This window comes from Pseudophryne corroboree, chromosome 8, assembly GCF_028390025.1.
Source record: "Pseudophryne corroboree isolate aPseCor3 chromosome 8, aPseCor3.hap2, whole genome shotgun sequence".
Lineage (NCBI taxonomy): Eukaryota > Metazoa > Chordata > Amphibia > Anura > Myobatrachidae > Pseudophryne > Pseudophryne corroboree.
In genome coordinates, this window is record NC_086451.1 from 237,771,091 (window position 1) to 237,790,961 (window position 19,871).

Below are 19,871 nucleotides of genomic sequence, written 5' to 3' on the forward strand. Positions count from 1 at the left end.
GTCAACCGACCTTGGCGCGTGTTGACATCATCACGTAATTCCCTAAATAAGCCATCCATTCCGGTGTCGACTCCCTAGAGAGTGACATCACCATTACAGGCAATTGCTCCGCCTCCTCACCCCTCTCTGTTTTAACCCTGTTTCTGTAGTGCAGTGCAGGGGAGAGCCTGGGAGCCTTCCCTCCAGCCTTTCTGTGAGGGAAAATGGCGCTGTGTGCTGAGGAGATAGGCCCCGCCCCTTTTTCGGCGGCCTCGTCTCCCGCTCTTAACGGATTCTGGCAGGGGTTAAATATCTCCATATAGCCTCCGGAGGCTATATGTGAGGTATTTTTAGCCAAAAAAGGTTTTCATTTGCCTCCCAGGGCGCCCCCCTCCCAGCGCCCTGCACCCTCAGTGACTGCCGTGTGAAGTGTGCTGAGAGGAAAATGGCGCACAGCTGCAGTGCTGTGCGCTACCTTAAGAAGACTGAGGAGTCTTCTGCCGCCGATTCTGGACCTCTTCTCGTTTCAGCATCTGCAAGGGGGCCGGCGGCGAGGCTCCGGTGACCATCCAGGCTGTACCTGTGATCGTCCCTCTGGAGCTAATGTCCAGTAGCCAAGAAGCCAATCCATCCTGCACGCAGGTGAGTTCACTTCTTCTCCCCTAAGTCCCTCGTTGCAGTGATCCTGTTGCCAGCAGGACTCACTGTAAAATAAAAAACCTAAGCTAAACTTTTCTAAGCAGCTCTTTAGGAGAGCCACCTAGATTGCACCCTTCTCGGCCGGGCACAAAAATCTAACTGAGGCTTGGAGGAGGGTCATAGGGGGAGGAGCCAGTGCACACCACCTGATCCTAAAGCTTTACTTTTTGTGCCCTGTCTCCTGTGGAGCCGCTATTCCCCATGGTCCTTTCAGGAACCCCAGCATCCACTAGGACGATAGAGAAATATATATATATATATATATATATATATATATATATATATATATATATATATATATATATATATATATAATTTTAAATTACCTACCGGTAAATCTTTTTCTCGTAGTCCGTAGAGGATACTGGGGTCCACATTAGTACCATGGGGTATAGATGGGTCCACTAGGAGCCATGGTCACTTTAAGAAATTGATAGTGTGGGCTGGCTCCTCCCTCTATACCCCTCCTACCAGACAGTCTAGGAAACTGTGCCAGAGGAGACGGACATACTTTGAGAGAAGGATATAAAAGGATAGTGAGATTCCGAAACAGCACACACAAACCAAGAGGAACGCCAAGCTAACCAAACTTTAAACCAGAACAGCAACGGCTGAACCAACAATACTTAACCAAGTAACAGTGCAGGAAGAACGAAGCACTGGGCGAGCGCCCAGTATCCTCTATGGACTACGAGAAAAGGATTTACCGGTAGGTAATTCAAATCCTATTTTCTCTTGCGTCCTAGAGGATACTGGGGTCCACATTAGTACCATAGCTCCCAAACCAGGTGGGAGAGTGCTGAGGTTCCTGCAGAACTGATTTACCAAACTGAAGGTTCTCAGAAGCCAAAGTATCGAACTTGTAAACTTAGCAAATGTGTTCAAACCTGACCCAGTAGCTGCTCGGCAGAGCTGTAAAGCCGAGACTCCCTGGGCATCCACCTAGGAAGAACTCACCAACCTAGTAGAGTGGGCCTGTACAGATTTTGGACATGGCAAACCTGACGTGGAATAAGTATGCTGGATAGTAAGCCTGATATGAAACGCAGACACCACCTTTGGAAGAAATTGCTGACGAGTTCTGAGTTCAGCCCTATCTTCATGAAAAATCAAATATGGGCTTTTGTGAGACAACGCCCCCAGCTCCGACACACCTCGCAGAAGCCAAGGCCAACAGCGTGACGGCCTTCCATATAAGAAACTGGACGTCAATGTCCTGTAAAGGCTCAAACCATTCCGACTGCAGTAACTGCAACACCACGTTGAGATCCCAAGGTGCCGTAGGAGGTACAAAGGGCGGTTGGATGTGCAGAACCAGCTTCAAAAATGTCAACCTAAGGGAGAGAAGTCAATTGTTTCGGGAAGAAAATGGATAAGGCCGAAATCTGGACTTTTATGGAGCCCAAACGTAGCCCCACAACCACACCTTACTGCAGAAAAAGGAGAAAACGTCCCAGCTGAAATTCCACCGCAGGAAATTTCCTGTTCTCACATCAAGAGACGTATTTTTTCCCAAATACGGTGGTAAATGTTTAGACGTTACCCCCTTTCTAGCTTGGATCAGGGTTATAATAACCCTATCCGGGATCCCTTTCCGGGCTAGAATTTGATGCTCAACTTCCATGCCGTCAAATGTAGCCGTGGTAAGTCCTGACAGGCGAACGGCCCCTGTTGGAGAAGGTCCTCGCGAAGAGGTAGAAGCCACGGGTCTTCTAGGAGCATCTCCAGTAGATCCGCATACCAGGCACTTCTTGGCCAGTCCGGAGCAATGAGAATTGCCTGAACCTTTTCCCTTTTTATTCTTTTGAGAATCTTTGGGATCAATGGGAGTGGTGGAAACACGTACACCATCTGGTAGGCCCAAGAAGTCACCAGAGCGTCCACCGCCACTGCTAGTGGGTACCTTGACCTGGAACAATGCCGCTTGAGCTTTTTGTTGAGACGAGAGGCCATCATGTCGATTTGTGGCATTCCCCACCGACGTGTCAAGCACCCGACACCTACGGGTGATGGCCCCTCTCCTGGGTGGAGGTAGTGTTTGCTGAGGAAGTCTACTTCCCAGTTGTCTACACCAGGAATGAAGATCGTGGACAACCCCAGAGCTTGTCTTTCTGCCCAGAGGAGAATCCTTGTTACCTCTCACATTGCTGCTCTGCTCTTCGTTCCGCCTTGTCGGTTTATGTACGTTACTGCCGTCAAATTGTCCGACTGAACCCGAACGGCTTGATCTTGAAGAAGATGTGATGCCTGTAGAAGGGTGTTGTATATGGCCCTTAGTTCCAGAATGTTGATCAGAAGAATGGTTTCCTGACTTAACCATTTTCCTTGGAACGGTTCCCCCTGGGTGACTGCTCCCCAACCTCTGAGGCTTGCGGAATCCAATTTTGAATCCCGAACCTTCGGCCCTCGGTTAGGCGAGAAATCTGAAGCCACCACAGAAGAGAAATCCTGGCTTTTGGCGACAGACGGATCCTCTGGTGCATGTGAAGATGCGATCCGGACCATTTGTCCAACAGATCCAGCTGGAAGGGCCTTGCGTGAAACCTTCCGTACTGTAGCAACTCGTAAGCGGCTACCATCTTTTCCAGAAGGCGAATGCATAGATTTTACCAATGCCTTTTCCAACGGAAAGAATACCTTCTGTGCCTCAATATCCAGTATCATCCCCAGGAACGGAAACTTCCGTGTTGGTTCCAGATGAGATTTTGGTAGGTTCAGAATCCACCCGTGATCCTGGAGTAGTCGGGTTGAGAGGGCAATGTTGACTAACACTCTCCCTGGATGGCACTTTTATCAGCAGATCATCCAGGTACGGTATAAAGTTCACTCCCTGTTTGGGGAGGAGAAACATCACCTCTGCCATTACCTTGGTGAACACCCTCCGTGCCGTAGAGAGGCCAAATGGCAAGGCCTGGAACTGGTAGTGACAGTCCTGTAAGGCAAACCTTAGATAAGCCTGATGAGGCGGCCAAATCGGAATATGAAGGTATGCATCCATGATATCCAGAGAAACCAAGAATTCCCCCTCCTGCAGACCTGAGATCACTGCTCTCATAGACTCCATCTTGAACTTGAACACCTGTAAGTATGGGTTCAACGACTTGAGATTTAAAATGGGTCTTACCGAACCGTCCGGTTTTGGAACTACAGGTTGGAATAATAACCCTTGTTTTGCAACTGAAGTGGAACTGGAACAATGACCTAAGTCTGTACCAGTTTTTGAATTGCTTCCTGTAAAGTCATACTTGCTTCTTGAAGCATTTGCTGGTTTTCTGGGTTTACCTCTATTGCCTTTGAAGGCCGTAGAAGAACCTTTGGTTTTGTTTTTAAACTTCACAGTCCGAAAGGACTGCAGAGTTGGAGCAGTGTGGGATTTTCTAGCCGGGGGAGCTGCGGAAGGAAGGAAGGTACGTACGTACGTACGTACGTACGTACACTTGCCCGCCGTAGCCTTGGATATCCACGTATCCAGTTCATCTCCAAAAGATAGGCTTTCCACGCCTTTCCTGGAATCAGCGTCCACAGTCCACTGGCATAGCCACAAGCCCCTGCGTGCTGACACTGCCATGGCAGTGGTGCGTGCATTGAGTAAACCAAGTTCTTTATGGCCTCCACCATAAAGTTAGCAGGATCCTGTATATGCTGTAGGAGCAAAATTATCTCCCCCCTGGATAAGGAATCTAACCCGTCAATTAGATTACCTGACCATTTTGCAATGGCCCTAGTGATCCATGCGCACGCTATAGTGGGTGTCTGGGCCACCCCCGCAGCTGTGTACAGAGATTTGAGTGGTCTCAATCTTGCAGTCTGCTGCATCCTTCAAGGAGGCTGCCCCAGGAACAGGTAAGACTATCTTACGTGACAACCTAGAAACCGATGCGTCAACAATTGGTGGGTTTTCCCATTTTTTCCTATTATCCTGAGGAAACAGGAAGGATGCGAGTAACCGTTTTGGTTCCTGAAACTTCTTGTCAGGATTTACCCAAGTTGGTTCAAATAGGGAATTTAATTCCTTAGATGCAGGGTAAGTAGCAGAGAATTTCTTTTTCACATTAAAATAGGATTCATCATCATCCTCTGACACCTTATCAGGAATGTGCAGGACATCCCTAATAGCTTCTATCAGGGCCTGTATTCCCTGTGACAAAGCTGCATCCCCCACTCCCGAGTCCACCTCACCCTCCTCTGGGTCTGACACATCATCATCATCATCATCGGTATCAGCCTGCAGGATTTGGGCCAGTGTACGCTTCTGTGGACAAATGGCAGGGGTCTGAGATGCTGGATTGACCACTGAATCTCTATTCATCGGGTCATCTACAGATTGCTTTAAGTATTGCGTCTCCTTCTCATTTTGGGACAATTTGTTCGAAATATTTGAAGTCATCCCTTTTAATGAATCTAACCATACTGGTTCAGATCCACTAGCCTGAGAATGTGTACTATCCCGAGTACACTGCAGTGTTCCCCCAGATAGAGAAAAACACTCTGCTGTGCATGATACACACACACACACACAGGAAAATAGGGTAAAACACAGTTAACCCACACAGTGCCTTCTAGGGAGACACAGAGTATATTGGAGCCAGCCACACAGCGCCCCTATAGCTAAAGTACAAGTTTAGCTGGGTCGCAAACCCTAAGTACCCTTAATAGGGTTTAGCACATGAAATATTGCTCCCCCCCCCCCCCCCCCTTTGCTATGACCCCCCCTCCCTGGTACCGTTGAGGTGCTCTGGGGTTCTTGTTGAGGAGCTGCGCTTCCCTGCCAGTCTGCCTGTGTATAGCTGCAGAGGGAAAATGGCACTGGTGAGCTAATGGATTCGCTTATAGTGAAGCCCCGCCCCCTTAATGGCACGCGGTCTTCCCGGTTTTTATGTACTGGCTGAGGTAATTTCTATTCTCCAGTGGGTTAAAACCCCTGTAGAAGTGCTGCCAGTATGGGTATATGTCTGCTGTGGCTACAGCTTGCCCCTCACAGCAGAACACACAGTACCCTGTATGCCTCTGAAGCCTGGAGCCGCAGCCTGCTTGTCAGCGCTGCGCTCCTACCCCTTGTGCCGCCATTACAGCCAGCGAGCCGTTAACAGGGATGCCAGCCACCTACTCACCACTCTTCTTACTTCTGGCTCTGTTAGGGGAGGCGGTGTGCTGTTGGTCTGTACACTGGCTGTGGTGGGGCTTGCGAACAGGACCCTCAGGAGCTCAGTGTCCTGTAAGCGGGGAACGGGACCATTAACCTTAGGAAAGTTGGGCCGTCCCCCCCCCCCCCCTCCCTAAGTCCCACGAAGCAGGCAGTCTGGTGTCAGCCAGACCTGCCTGAATGAAAACAATAAAAAAAGAAAATAAATGCAGAAAACTATTCAGGAGCTTCCCGAGCGTGACCGGCTCCTCCGGGCACATTTTCTAAACTGAGTCTGGTGAGAGGGGCATAGAGAGAGAGGAGCCAGCACACACTATCAATTTCTTAAAGTGCCCATGGCTCCTAGTGGACCAGTCTATACCCCATGGTACTAATGTGTATCCTCTAGGACGTAAGAGAAAAAGAATTTTAAAAAATCCTACTTTTAACTTCTCAAAGTATTCTTCACACTTCTACATAATAAAAATATGGAGGATAGTTTCAGCTTCTGTGGAAAAATGTGCACAAACTGCAACAGTTGTCAAATAAAGAGAAAACTTACTTTAAATGACAGCCGAGCATTACTTTCTGGTTGTTTCCAGATCACAAAGGTAATTGCAGCAGACCCCACAGACAGAAGGGTAAAGATAGCGATCCAGATAGGACTCCCGCTGAGGATATCCTGAAGTTTAATGGCAAGTATCAAACACATGAAGATGAACAAGACCGCTGTAAGACAAATAAAAAAAAATAAGATTTTACTCACCGGTAAATCTATTTCTCGTAGTCCGTAGTGGATGCTGGGAACTCCGTAAGGACCATGGGGAATAGACGGGCTCCGCAGGAGACTGGGCACTCTAAAAGAAAGATTAGGTACTATCTGGTGTGCACTGGCTCCTCCCACTATGCCCCTCCTCCAGACCTCAGTTAGGATACTGTGCCCGGAAGAGCTGACACAATAAGGAAGGATTTTGAATCCCGGGTAAGACTCATACCAGCCACACCAATCACACCGTATAACTCGTGATACTATACCCAGTTAACAGTATGAAATATAACGGAGCCTCTCAACAGATGGCTCAACAATAACCCTTTAGTTAGGCAATAACTATATACAAGTACTGCAGACAATCCGCACTTGGGATGGGCGCCCAGCATCCACTACGGACTACGAGAAATAGATTTACCGGTGAGTAAAATCTTATTTTCTCCGACGTCCTAGTGGATGCTGGGAACTCCGTAAGGACCATGGGGATTATACCAAAGCTCCCAAACGGGCGGGAGAGTGCGGATGACTCTGCAGCACCGAATGAGAGAACTCCAGGTCCTCCTCAGCCAGGGTATCAAATTTGTAGAATTTAGCAAACGTGTTTGCCCCTGACCAAGTAGCTGCTCGGCAAAGTTGTAAAGCCGAGACCCCTCGGGCAGCTGCCCAAGATGAGCCCACTTTCCTCGTGGAATGGGCTGTTACTGATTTAGGATGCGGCAATCCAGCCGCAGAATGCTCCAGCTGAATTGTGCTACAAATTCAGCGAGCAATAGTCTGCTTAGAAGCAGGAGCACCTAATTTGTTGGGTGCCTACAGGATAAAAAGCGAGTCAGTTTTCCTGACTCCAGCCGTCCTGGAAATATAAATTTTTAAGGCCCTGACTACGTCCAGTAACTTGGAATCTTCCAAGTCCCTAGTAGCCGCAGGCACTACAATAGGTTGGTTCAAGTGAAAAGCTGATACCACCTTAGGGAGAAACTGGGGACGAGTCCTCAATTCTGCCCTATCCATATAGAAAATCAGATAAGGGCTTTTACATGACAAAGCCGCCAATTCTGACACACGCCTGGCCGAAGCCAAGGCCAATAACATGCCCACTTTCCACGTGAGATATTTCAAATCCACAGTTTTAAGTGGCTCAAACCAATGTGATTTTAAGAAACTCAACACCACGTTGAGATCCCAAGGTGCCACAGGAGGCACAAAAGGGGGCTGAATAAGTAGCACTCCCTTTACAAATGTCTGAACTCCAGACAGTGAAGCCAGTTCTTTCTGGAAGAAAATCGACAGCCGAAATCTGGACCTTAATGGAACCCAAGATTAGGCCCATAGTCACTCCTGACTGTAGGAAGTGCAGAAAACGACCCAGCTGAAATTCCTCTGTTGGGGCCTTCCTGGCCTCACACCACGCAACATATGGTTTGCGGTTACGTCTTTCATGGCTTTTATCAGCGTAGGAATGACTTCCTCCAGAATGCCCTTTTCCTTTAGGATCCGGAATTCAACCGCCATGCCGTCAAACGCAGCCGCGGTAAGTCTTGGAACAGACAGGGCCCCTGCTGTAGCAGATCCTGTCTGAGCGGTAGAGGCCATGGGTCCTCTGATATCATTTCTTGAAGTTCTGGGTACCAAGCTCTTCTTGGCCCATCCGGAACCACGAGTATCATTCTTACTCCTCGTTTTCTTATTATTCTCAGTACCTTTGGTATGAGAGGCAGAGGAGGGAATACATAAACCGACTGGTGTCACTAGAGCGTCCACAGCTATTGCCTGAGGGTCCCTTGACCTGGCGCAATATCTAGTTTTTTTGTTTAGGCGGGACGCCATCATGTCCACCTGCGGCCTTTCCCAACGGTTTACCAACAGTTGGAAGACTTCTGGATGAAGTCCCCACTCTCCCGGGTGTAGGTCGCGTCTGCTGAGGAAGTCTGCCTCCCAGTTGTCCACTCCCGGAATGAACACTGCTGACAGTGCTAAGACATGATTTTCCGCCCATCGGAGAATCCTTGTGGCTTCTGCCATCGCCATCCTGCTTCTTGTGCCGCCCTGTCGGTTTACATGGGCGACTGCCGTGATGTTGTCTGATTGGATCAGTACCGGCTGGTTTTGAAGCAGAGGCCTTGCCAGACTTAGGGCATTGTAAATGGCCCCCAGTTCCAGAATATTTATGTGTAGGGACGACTCCTGACTTGACCAAAGTCCTTGGAGATTTCTTCCCTGTGTGACTGCCCCCCAGCCTCGAAGGCTGGCATCCGTGGTTACCAGGACCCAGTCCTGTATGCCGAATCTGCGGCCCTCTTGAAGATGAGCACTCTGCAGCCACCACAGTAGAGATACCCTGGTCCTTGGAGACAGGGTTATCAGCCGATGCATCTGAAGATGCGATCCCGACCACTTGTCCAAGAGGTCCCACTAAAAAGGTTCTTGCATGGAACCTGCCGAATGGAATTTTGCTTCGTAAGAAGCTACCATTTTTCCCAGGACTCGTGTGCAGTGATGCACCGATACCTGTTTTGGGTTCAGGAGGTCTCTGACTAGAGATGACAGCTCCTTGGCTTTCTCCTGCGGGAGAAACACTTTTTTCTGTTCTGTGTCCAGAACCATCCCCAGGAACAGTAGGCGTGTGGTAGGAACCAGCTGTGACTTTGGAATGTATAGAATCCATCCGTGCTGTTGTAGCACTTCCCGAGATAGTGCTACTCCGACCAACAACTGCTCCTTGGACCTCGCCTTTATAAGGAGATCGTCCAAGTACGGGATAATTAAAACTCCCTTTTTTCGGAGGAGTATCATCATTTCTGCCATTACCTTGGTAAAGACCCTCGGTGCCGTGGACAGTCCAAACGGCAGTGTTTGGAATTGGTAATGGCAATCCTGTACCACAAATCTGAGGTACTCCTGGTGAGGATGGTAAATGGGGACATGTAGGTAAGCATCCTTGATGTCCAGGGATACCATGTAATCCCCCTCCTCCAGGCTTGCAATAACCGCCCTGAGCGATTCCATCTTGAACTTGAATTTTTTTATGTATGTGTTCAAGGATTTAAAATTTAAAATGGGTCTCACCGAACCGTCCGGTTTCGGTACCACAAACAGTGTGGAATAGTAACCCCGTCCTTGAAGTAGGGGCACCTTGACTATCACCTGCTGGGAATACAGCTTGTGAATTGCCTCTAGCACAGCCTCCCTGCCTGAGGGAGTTGTCGGCAAGGCAGATTTGAGGAAACGGCGGGGGGAGAGACGCCTCGAATTCCAACTTGTACCCCTGAGATACTACTTGAAGGATCCAGGGATCCACCTGTGAGCAAGCCCACTGATCGCTGAAATTTTTGAGGCGCCCCCCCACCGTACCTGGCTACGCCTGTGGAGCCCCCGCGTCATGCGGTGGACGAATTTTGATTCTGGGAACTGGCTGACTGGTGCAGCTTTTTCCCTCTTCCCTCGTCTCTGTGCAGAAAGGAAGCGCCTTTGACCCGCTTGCTTTTCTGAAGCCGAAAGGACTGTACCTGATAATACAGTGTTTTCTTAGGCTGTGAGGAAACCGGAGGTAAAAAATTTTCTTCCCAGCTTTTGCTGTGGATACGAGGTCCCAGAGACCATCCCCAAACAATTCCTCACCCTTATAAAGCTCTATGTGCCTTTTAAAGTCAGCATCACCTGTCCAGTGTCGGGTCTCTAATACCCTCCTGACAGAATGGACATTGCATTAATTCTGGATGCCAGCCGGCAAAATATCCCTCTGTGCATCCCTCATATATAAGACGACGTCTTTAATATGCTCTTATGTTCGCAAAATAGTATCCCTGTTTGACAGGGTTACAGACCACGCTGCAGCAGCACTATCTGCAGGTCTCAGTCTAGTACCTGAGTGTGTAAATACAGACTTCAGGATAGCCTCCTGCTATTTATCAGCAGGTACCTTCAAAGTGGCCGTATCCTAAGACGGCAGTGCCACCTTTTTTGACAAACGTGTTAGCGCCTTATCCACCCTAGGGGATATCTCCCAGCGTAACTTATCCTCTGGCGGGAAAGGGTACGCCATCAGTAACTTTTTAGAAATTACCAGTTTCTTATCGGGGGAACCCACGCTTTTTCACAATTCATTCACTCATTTGATGGGGGAACAAAACACTGCCTGCTTTTTCTCCCCAAACATAAAACCCTTTTTTAGTGGTACTTGGGTTAATGTCAGAAATGTGTAACATTTTTTATTGCCGGGATCATGTAACGGATGTTCCTAGTGGATTGTGTATATGTCTCAACCTCGTCGACACTGGAGTCAGACTCCGTGTCGACATCTGTGTCTGCCATCTGAGGGAGCGGGCGTTTTTGAGCCCCTGATGGCCTTTGAAACGCCTGGGCAGTCGCGGGCTGAGAAGCCGGCTGTCCCACAGCTGTTACGTCATCCAGCCTTTTATGTAAGGAGTTGACACTGTCGGTTAATACCTTCCCCCCACAGGGGGCGACATCACATTTATCGGCATCTGCTCTGCCATCACATAAGCCTCCTCATTAAACGTGTCGACACAGCCGTACCGACACACCGCACACACACAGGGAATGCTCTGACTGAGGACAGGACCCCACACAGCCCTTTGGGGAGACAGAGAGAGAGAGTATGCCAGCACACACCAGAGCGCTATATAATTTAGGGATTAACACTATATTGTGAATTTTTCCCAATAGCTGCTTGTATATACAATATTGCGCCTAAATTTAGTGCCCCCCCTCTCTTTTTAACCCTTTGAGCCTGCAAACTACAGGGGAGAGCCTGGGGAGCAGTCTTCCAGCTGCAATGTGAAGAGAAAATGGCGCCAGTGTGCTGAGGGAGATGGCTCCGCCCCTTTTTCGGCGGACTTTTCTCCCGCTTTTTTATGGATTCTGGCAGGGGTAATTACCACATATATAGCCTCTGGGACTATATATTGTGATTATTTTGCCAGCCAAGGTGTTTTTATTGCTGCTCAGGGCGCCCCCCCCCAGCGCCCTGCACCCTCAGTGACCGGAGTGTGAAGTGTGTATGAGGAGCAATGGCGCACAGCTGCAGTGCTGTGCTCTACCTTGGTGAAGACTGAAGTCTTCTGCCGCCGATTTTCCGGACCATCTTCATGCTTCTGGCTCTGTAAGGGGGACGGCGGCGCGGCTCCGGGAACGAACACCAAGGACGGGTCCTGCGGTCGATCCCTCTGGAGCTAATGGTGTCCAGTAGCCTAAGAAGCCCAAGCTAGCTGCAAGCAGGTAGGTTCGCTTCTTCTCCCCTTAGTCCCTCGTTGCAGTGAGCCTGTTGCCAGCAGGTCTCACTGTAAAATAAAAAACCTAACATATACTTTCTTTCTAGGAGCTCAGGAGAGCCCCTAGTGTGCATCCAGCTCGGCCGGGCACAGAAATCTAACTGAGGTCTGGAGGAGGGTCATAGTGGGAGGAGCCAGTGCACACCAGATAGTACCTAATCTTTCTTTTAGAGTGCCCAGTCTCCTGCGGAGCCCGTCTATTCCCCATGGTCCTTACGGAGTTCCCAGCATCCACTAGGACGTCAGAGAAAAAACAAAAACATTGAAATAAACAGTTCTAATAGAAAGCAAGCAAATCTTAGGTCATTCCATCAGTACAATAAAGCACACTTACAGATTACAGAGACACAGCCATACACAATGTTCCCAGATTGTTTGGTGGGGACTTTGCTGGCTGGAAATAAAAGGTGTCGGATATGGAAGGGGTCGCTCAGAGTTGTGGCAGGTGTGAATGGAAGATCATGGTCTACTTTCTCATTCTCGTCCTTATTCAACTTGACCATTTCAGTGTTCTTACATGGAGAGTCCAGCTGGTCTGGCTGGTACCTGGTAAGTCCAAAACCAACATTGTGACAATTATAGGTCAGGCTGTACATGGTGATCTGTAACCAGCACAATTCCCAATCTGTATACTTCTAAACATGTCAGATTACACTATTTACCTAAGGATAACGACACAGGCTGCCACCAAGGAGTATGCCAGTAAAGTACCGATGGACATTAATTCCACCAGAACATTCAGCTCAAAAAGGAAAGCCATAATTGCTGTAAATGGACAGGAGAACAAATTGTCAGAATTATGTGCCAAAACATAAAAATGTATCAATGTAGCAAATACATAAACTGCCAATCATATAGCTTATGCTAGCTAAACTAGTCATTAGTATGCACAACGCGCTGCCATGAATTCATTCTGCACAGGCTTCTATCAAGCGATGATATTTCCTGGAGTCTGATGGCCTACCTTAAGCATTTTACTCCTATTCAGAAACTGCACTAAAGCATTTTTCAATATATTAGGGGGACATTTACTAAGCAATGGTAAGAGCAGAGAAGTGAGCCAGTGGAGAAGTTGCCCATGGCAACCAATTAGCACTGAAGTAACATCTATAATTTGCATACTATAGAATTATACAGAGCTGACGATTGGTTGATGTGGCAATTTTTCAACTGGCTCACTTCTCCGTTCTTATCACTGCTTAGTAAATGTCCCCCTAAGTCTTTAAACTGGCACGACTGTACTCCATTCAGTGCCAGATTAATGACACAGAAAATATTTCAGGCATCCATAAAAATAAAAAAATGAAGTGGTCTGTTTTATACTAAGTGAGACAGATAACACGTAATGGGAGTACTAGATCACTCCCAAAATTATTCAGCGACCAATAACAAATACTTAAAATGTAAGAGGCTGCCAAAATTACTGGTACAAAAAAAAATGTCCATTGTAAGTTATAATTATGCTTATTTCTTATAATTTTGCAGCTTATCCTTTAATAGACTGTTTAATAAAGTTTTTCAAATATACATGTATAAGGGAGTGATTGTATTATCACAATGCAAGGACCCTTAGTATGATCTTATTTACCAGAGAATACTGCAGGTTTGAAATGGAAAAATGTCGAAAAGATGTCTTTATTCAGTGTCCCAATACATTCACAGTAATTACTATTTAAAAAAAAAAAAAAAGTTGTCATTCCGTTTCTACCTGATACAATTCCAGAAACTATGGTTGCAACCAGAGGAGTCTTTGTTCTTTCACTGACTTTCGCAAGGAACTTGAACAGCAGGCCATCTTTAGCCATTGCATAGATTACACGGGGCATAGGAAACATAGAACCCAGCAAACTGCAAAACAAGCATAGTACAATGAGATCTACAAATCAAAAACTTAATCTGTACAGAATACAGTAACATCTCCTTTATAGCACAACAGTAAAGCAAGAAATGTTCCCATTTTTACATTCACAATTCAACAGCAAAGTACAATTTCTTGCATTAAACAGAGGTATACATACCTAGAACACAATTCTCTTCATAGCATAGACAACTTACAGATCTCTCCACACATACATTACCCCCACCAACAGAGCACTCATCATCCACAACCCCACCCTTCACACATAAACCACTAACCTAACTTTTGAAGTGTCCCCTATCACTCCTGCTGTGTTGTCTCTGCTGCTGTGCCCTGAAGACTCACTGCACTTGTTGCACTTCCTGGGGTTCAGCTGGTGACATGGCAGCACTGGATAGGAGTGCCCAATAATGTCATTGCTGCACAGCCACACCCCCAAGTACACTACGACTGCCGGCAAGGATCGTTGGCTGTGCTAAGGGTCGTGCCAGCGCACACAGCACACCCCATGCGCACGCCTATGATTCGCTCGCTCATAATCTTGTGAAGATCAGGCATGTTTAATTTTGTGCAGCACTATATAAAGGGGAAGGCAAGCAGTCAGACATTGTTGCATTGCACACTTCATAGGTCTCGGAGCTTCGCATGCGAAAGCATAACTAAATAAGCCTATTAATCTAAAGTTTATTTCTAACAAGGGAAAAGCAACTAAGTTTCGGTGACATTGACAGGAATTATTCCAGCTAATTGAGTTTTTTCTTCAACCATCTCAACAAGTTTCTTGTCACTTGCTGCAAACTGTCTGATTTGTCATTAGCTGTTTTTACATAGCTTATTTGGTGATCTCAAGGCAAGAAGGACTTCTAGACTACTTCTATTAACTTTACATTTTGTCACAGAACATCGCCCTTGAATATATATCTACGTGAAAACATGGTGTGGAATGTGGTTTGCGGTTACCTTGTTGAGAGGGCACACAGAGACCCAACTGAGACAACGTAACGAGCTGGCTCCCAACCCACGTGTCTAAATGCTCCAGGGAGGGGGCTGTTTTTATTCAGTAAAAAGTATGGCATCATGAGTGTAAGTGCAGCAGACACTCCAAAATAGGCCACAAAGCACACAAGCAAAGAAACTATGATGCTGATAGGAATGGAACGCTGGGGGTTCTTGGCTTCTTCACCTGGAAAGAAAAACATTTAAAACCTTTGAGACAGTGATCAACAAACGCCCAATCCCTGCAATGTTTCAATACAACTCAAAAAAAACTCAAGTTAATTGTTAATGATGTAAGAGGATTGTGGTAATCTGGAGAGAAATACAGACGGATTCCTTCCTCTACACTTGTAGCTATTCTGAATTATTTTGTACTTCTGAGGGAGAGACATATTGTGGGACGGTTCTTAGTCTCCGGGAAGGGAACCTATGCTCTTAACCTCGTAAATAAGCATTTTCTTTTTTTCTGTGTGGAACTAAAAGTCTCAGCATGATAGCACCTCAGATAAAGAAAAAAACGTCTACTATTAATATTCATTTTATGCAGAAGTTATAGAAAAGGACTAATTTCTATACACACACAGAAAAACTCATGGTCATTTATACATATGGGATTTGTGTTACCTGTGGTGGCAATGCAGTCAAACCCAACAAATGCATAAAAGCAGGCAGCAGCCCCAGATACAACACCACTGAAGCCAAAAGGAACAAATCCCCCTGAACCAATGTTTACGGAACTGAAAAAAAAAAAAGAAACAATAGTCACAAAAATGTGCAATAGTAATGCACTTTTTACAGCAGATTTCTTGTTACAATTACAGTATGCGGTCACACCACCTGTCTAGGAACAGGCATCATCTATCAGCCAGTGTTCAATGTGAAGCTGCAGTATTTACAACCTGTGCATCCTTTACCTGTTAGAGATGTTAAGCAAAGTGAAATTATAAGTCTCTGGATTTATTTTCCAGTTGTTGATATCTCCTTTCAGAAAGCCAGACAAGATGACGAAGGCCAACACCAGCAGATTCACAGCAGTGAAGATTTTATTAACCAGGGCAGACTCACTTACTCCAACAGCCAAAAGTACTGGAGAGTGAAAGATGGAGATACGTTAGATGAAAATATGTCTATATATATATATATATATATATATGTCTATATATATATATATATATATATATATATATATATATATATATATATATATATATATATATATATATATATATATATATATATATATATATATATATATATATATATATTAAACCATCAAGATGCATTATAGCATGCAATCAATAAAAATAAATAAAAAAAACCACACACACACACACACTGATGCTGTGTAGCACATTAAACAGGAGCAGGCAGACCTGGAAAAGCAAAAATGACCCTTGGAGAGAACGCACACACACCTCCTCTTCAAGCCTTCAGGCTTCTGCACAATATTAATTTTATATGCAAGGTTTATGGTCACTGAATCTTGTTACAAATTTAGGAATACATTACCATTTTCCTCATATGTATGTATTTCTAAATACAAGCAAGCTGGAATATGGTTACTGTTCTGTACAATTGTATATATTATATGAGCTGTTTTTTTTACTCACCTACTTCCCCCTTGTAAGAACATCAGGGACTATTCAATGGCTTGTCTATTGACGCAACAGAAAACTGGGGCTGTGTGGGCATATGGGACCAACCAAAAGCTGCAATCACACATACTGTGGCTTCTGATGGGACCTCTTTCAGTCATTTTAAAACAAGGGGCTGTTAAAAGTGTTCCCAGTTCTAGAATATAGAAAATGGCTCTGGGATGGGTAGGAGCAGGGGAGTAAAATTTAGCAATTAGGTGGTAATGTGGCTGAAGAGATCAGATAAAATTTGACTGAGCAGCACCCCAGAGGTGTTCATTTCTAAACATTTTTAAAGAATTGTTTTACAATAAAACAATTATTTGGTCAAAAATGTAAATTAAATGTATTATCTAACATAGTGCATATATTCCACACAACTAGGGAGGTCAATCCCGGGCCGTTTTTTTTCAATCCCGGGATTCGGGATTGAAAAACGATCAATCCCGGGACTGCAGTAGGGATCAGTGAAGAAGGGTGTAGGGAGCAGCGCTGGAGGGTAGGTAGCGGTGCGGGAGGGTGTAGGTAGCGGCGGGGAAGGGAGGGAGGGTGTAAGTAGCTGGGCAGGAGGGTGTACAGTAGGTAGCGGGGAGGGTTGGTAGCGGCGCGGGAGGGAGGGTGGGTGTAAGTACCACTTACTATTAGGTGGGCGCCAGCCATGGACACACTGAATGCGGCGGCATTTCAAATGAAGCGCCGGCCGCCAGCCAACCAGAGCTGGCGGACCAGCAGCCAATCAGGGAAGCGGCCGCAGCAGTCGCTCCTGATTGGCTGCCGGTCCGCGAGCTCTGATTGGCTGGCGGCCGGCGCCACATTTGAACTGCCGCCGCGTTCAGCGTTTGTCTATGGCTGCCGCCCGCCTAAGTGTAAGTAGTATTACTTACACACACACACACACACACACACACACACACACACACACACACACACACACACACACACACACACACACGCGCGCAGTGTAATCCCGGGATTGGATGCTCCAATCCCGGGATTCAAATACCAGCATTTTTGGGCCCAAATCCCGGGATCCCTGCCGATCCCGGGATTGGCCTCCCTACACACAACTAATCAGATGTCAGATTTCATCAGTCATGTGCAGTAGAACTCAAATCCAACCCACAAGTACCTCCAACAGATCAGGTTTGAGGATTTCTGTCTGTGCAGTTGGAGAATTATTAACGAAGCAAAATAGATTACTGTAATCATGCACAGGTGAGGTAATCAACAAAACATGAGCTGTTGGTAGTACTTGAGGACTGGAGTTGGAAACCACTGGTCTAGTGGAATTCAGACTAACGAAAGCAAATGGTTAAAGCACAATCTCATATATTAACTCAAGTTATGAAATTAATTGTTTAGTAAATGTGATTGTAATACCAGAACAGAGACGGTATTTCCATTTTTCTACAGAGAGGATAAATAAAAAACAATTAGTTGAACTGTCGGAGTTATAGGCCCTACACACTGGCCGATAATCCTCAAAGATATGAACGAACGATCTCGTTCATTTTTGAACAAGATAACGTTCATATCTTTGAGTGTGGAGTCACCAGCGATGAATGAAGCGCGGCCCCGCGCTCGTTCATTGCTGGTGCCCCGTCGGCTGTGCATGCAGGCCAATATGGACGATCTCGAAACGTCACTCCCCCTGTCACTGCGCCCCCACCGCCGGTTCGCCAGTCGGCCGTATCCGCCGGGCAGCGGATCGTTAAATGTGTAGGGCCCTTTACACTCTTGGTAAACACCACTGGCAGCAGCAGTGAACAGAGATTGTTTACGCATAGCCTTGCAAAACTTTTATTCTTACAAGCACTGCATTAGTAATGTTGAGGGCAAACCGTAAATACCTGTCTCATCAGACCACAGCATCTCCTCCTTGTATAAGGATCTCCCACGTGCTTTCTGGGAAACCCTAAGGGGGTATCCAATAAGCCGCGGTAAATTACCATGGCTAATGGATCCCATGGGGGCTCTCCAGGGATTATGAGGCACGCAAAGCAAAATCCCTGATAACCAGCCCTTACAGACACATTTTATTGCAAAAACACATGGGTCCAAGAACTTATCCCCACCCCATGTGTTTTTGCCTGAAAATGGGACATATTTCGGACAAAAAAAACCCAAATTGGCTTTAACTGGATAGGCCGATAATCACCATTGGTCTAAAAATCGCTCAATTAGCCCAATTTCTCTTACGTCCTAGAGGATGCCGGGGACTCCAAAAGGACCATGGGGTATAGACGGGATCCGCAGGAGACATGGGCACACTAAAAGACTGACTGGGTGTGAACTGGCTCCTCCCTCTATGCCCCTCCTCCAGACCTCAGTTAGATTCTGTGCCCAGGAGAGACTGGACACACACTAGGGGAGCTCTACTGAGTTTCTCTGGAAAAGACTGTTAGGTTTTTTATTTTCAGAGAGACCTGCTGGCTACAGGCTCTGCTTCGTGGGACTGAGGGGAGAGAAGTCAGACCTACTTCTGCTGAGTTAAGGGCTCTGCTTCTTAGGCTACTGGACACCATTAGCTCCAGAGGGTTCGATCACTTGGTGCGCCTAGCTGCTTGTTCACCATCAACCCCCTCACAGAAGCCAGAAGAGTATGCAGAAGACTTCAGTAACGGAGGTACAGCGCAGCAGTCGCGCTGCGCTCCATGCTCCCACACACCAATGGCACTCAGGGTGCAGGGCGCTGGGGGGGGGGGGGGGGGGGGGGAGCGCCCTGGGCAGCAAGTTACTGAGGTTGTTAAGACTGGCAAAAAAAAAAAAAACCGGCATATTTGGGTGCCGGCACACTACGTATGAATCCCCCGCCAGTATAGATTTAAATTTAAGCGGGACTACAGCACGTTGGGAAGGGGCGGGGCTTAGCCGCACAGCTTACCAGCGCCATTTTATCTCTTCACAGTGCATGCAGAGACGCTGGCCCGGACCTCCACTCTCCTTTCAAGTACTAGGAGCAAAACGGGGGGGGGGGGGGGCACAGTCGAATTGGTGCTATACAATACAGCGCAATTTAGCATATATTATTGTTTTAGTAGTATATGGGCGCTGGGGTGTGAGCTGGTATACTCCCTCTGTGTTCTCTCTACAGGCGTCTGTGGGTCTGTCCCCTTTGGCCAGTGTGAGAGTGTGTGTGTCGGTACCGTGTGTCGACATGTCTGAGGCTGAGTGCTCCTCCCCGGAGGAAGTTACTGTGGGCGCAGAGAAGGATTTGTGAGTGGTTCTGTCGGCACAGACGACTGCTGATTGGGTGAATGTGTTGAGTACACTGAATGCAAATGTGGCGTTATTATCTAAGAGGCTGGATAAATCTGATTCTCAGACACAAACGTGGAGAAAATCCATGGAGGACGCCTTGTCTCAGGTACAGGCCCCCTCAGGGTCACAGAAACGTTCCTTTACCCAGATGGCAGATACGGATACAGACACGGACTCTGATTCCAGTGTCGACTTTAGTGAAGCCACTTTACATCCAAAATTGGTAAAGAGTATTCAGTATATGATTGTGGCTATTAAAGAT

General features: G+C 46.8%; 1 protein-coding gene and 1 long non-coding RNA gene across 3 annotated transcripts in view; one reads left to right on the plus strand and one right to left on the minus strand.

The window, feature by feature from the left end:
* Positions 1-19,871, plus strand: part of LOC134948870 (uncharacterized) — a 413,168-nt gene that overhangs the window by 197,851 nt on the left and 195,446 nt on the right. The gene's annotated exons all lie outside the window — the stretch shown is intronic.
* Positions 1-19,871, minus strand: part of SLC7A3 (solute carrier family 7 member 3) — an 88,572-nt gene that overhangs the window by 9,146 nt on the left and 59,555 nt on the right. For both annotated transcript variants that reach the window (XM_063937127.1, XM_063937126.1), the window contains exons 4-10: positions 15,629-15,800; positions 15,339-15,451; positions 14,679-14,901; positions 13,569-13,708; positions 12,523-12,625; positions 12,195-12,406; positions 6,363-6,529 (exon numbers count right to left, since the gene is read on the minus strand). In XM_063937127.1, the coding sequence (XP_063793197.1) occupies positions 6,363-6,529; positions 12,195-12,406; positions 12,523-12,625; positions 13,569-13,708; positions 14,679-14,901; positions 15,339-15,451; positions 15,629-15,800 (1,130 nt within the window). The remainder of the gene's footprint in view (positions 1-6,362; positions 6,530-12,194; positions 12,407-12,522; positions 12,626-13,568; positions 13,709-14,678; positions 14,902-15,338; positions 15,452-15,628; positions 15,801-19,871) is intronic.